Raw genomic sequence first — 1284 nt, 5'->3', positions numbered from 1 at the left:
CCGGGCATGGTGGCGCATGCTTGTAGTCCCAGCTACTCAGGAGGCTGAGGCAGTAGGATCGCTTGAGCCCAGGAGTTTGAGGTTGCTGTGAGCTGACGCCACGGCACTCTAGCCGAGGTAACAGAGTGACACTCTGTCTCAATTTAAAACAAACAAACAAACAAAAAAAAACCAGTGGTACAATTCACTAAATGTATATCATGACCCACTAATTGGAGATGACCACGATTTGACAAAGGACAAACCGCAGAGTAGTCATGCTGTCAATTTATAGTGCATTAACAAAATACACACTTTAGCCGGGGAAGACAGCTTTAAAAAACTCCATATCTGTGCCACATGATGATTAGAAAACCGAAAACCTGTTCGAAAGCTCCAAAGCCCTGCACACCCAAGGACACAGAGACTCCCGAAGGAGGTGACGTGTAGCCGGAGAGTGCCTGTCCTCACCCACTGAGACTACGTTCCTGAAATTCTCCAGCATGACGTCTCGGTACAGCTCCCTCTGGGCAGAGTCCAGCAGCCCCAGCTCCTCCTCCGTGAAGACCACAGCCACGTCCTTGAACGTCACTGCCTCCTACAACATCGAACAAACTGCACCTAAAGCTTGCAACAAAGGTCCACTAAAAGAAAGACAGCACTGAGAAAAGTGTAAAAGATGTGTAGGAAATGGCTCTGGATTCTGAGACCACAGTCCAAGTTTACTATAGAGTTAATTATTCAAATAATGTGCATTGTTTTGGTTTTTTCCTTTTCACAGTAAGTGCTGAAAAGAAAAATTTTTTACATAGATATTGGCCCACCTGTCTAACTATTTTCTTAGGATAAGTTTCAAGAAGTGAAAATTACAATGTCAAAGAATATGCAACTTCGGCCGGGCATGGTGGCTCACGCCTGTAATCCTAGCACTCTGGGAGGCTGAGGCAGGAGGATTGCCTGAACTCAGGAGTTCGAGACCAGTATGAGCAAGAGTGAGATCCCGTCTCTAGTATAAATAGAAAGAAATTAGCCAAACAACTAAAAATAGAAAAAAAATTAGCTGGGCACGGTGGCATGTGCCTGTAGTCCCAGCTACCCAGGAGGCTGAGGCAGGATGATCGCTTGAGACCAGGAGTTTGAAGTTGCTGTGAGCTAGACTAATGCCATGGCACGCTAGCCCGGGCAAGAGAGTGAGACTCTCAAAAAAAAAAAAAAAAGAGTTCGATCAGAGAGAAGTGGCGAGACGCGTGAGAAAAAGTGGATGCGCCCGGGCATGGTGGCGCATGCTTGTAGTCCCAGCTACTC

General features: G+C 46.6%; 1 protein-coding gene across 1 annotated transcript in view; it reads right to left on the bottom strand.

Annotated features, from left to right (window-relative positions):
- Nucleotides 1-1284, bottom strand: part of ZNF45 (zinc finger protein 45) — a 20332-nt gene that overhangs the window by 16918 nt on the left and 2130 nt on the right. The window contains exon 2 of the mRNA XM_012653227.1: nt 455-577. Coding sequence (XP_012508681.1) covers nt 455-577 — 123 coding nt within the window. The remainder of the gene's footprint in view (nt 1-454; nt 578-1284) is intronic.

The sequence above is a fragment of the Propithecus coquereli genome, unplaced genomic scaffold (assembly GCF_000956105.1).
Source record: "Propithecus coquereli isolate 6110/MARCELLA unplaced genomic scaffold, Pcoq_1.0 Scaffold42, whole genome shotgun sequence".
Lineage (NCBI taxonomy): Eukaryota > Metazoa > Chordata > Mammalia > Primates > Indriidae > Propithecus > Propithecus coquereli.
The sequence above is the reverse complement of the archived record's forward strand: the minus strand, read 5'-3'. Positions and strand labels throughout refer to the sequence as shown.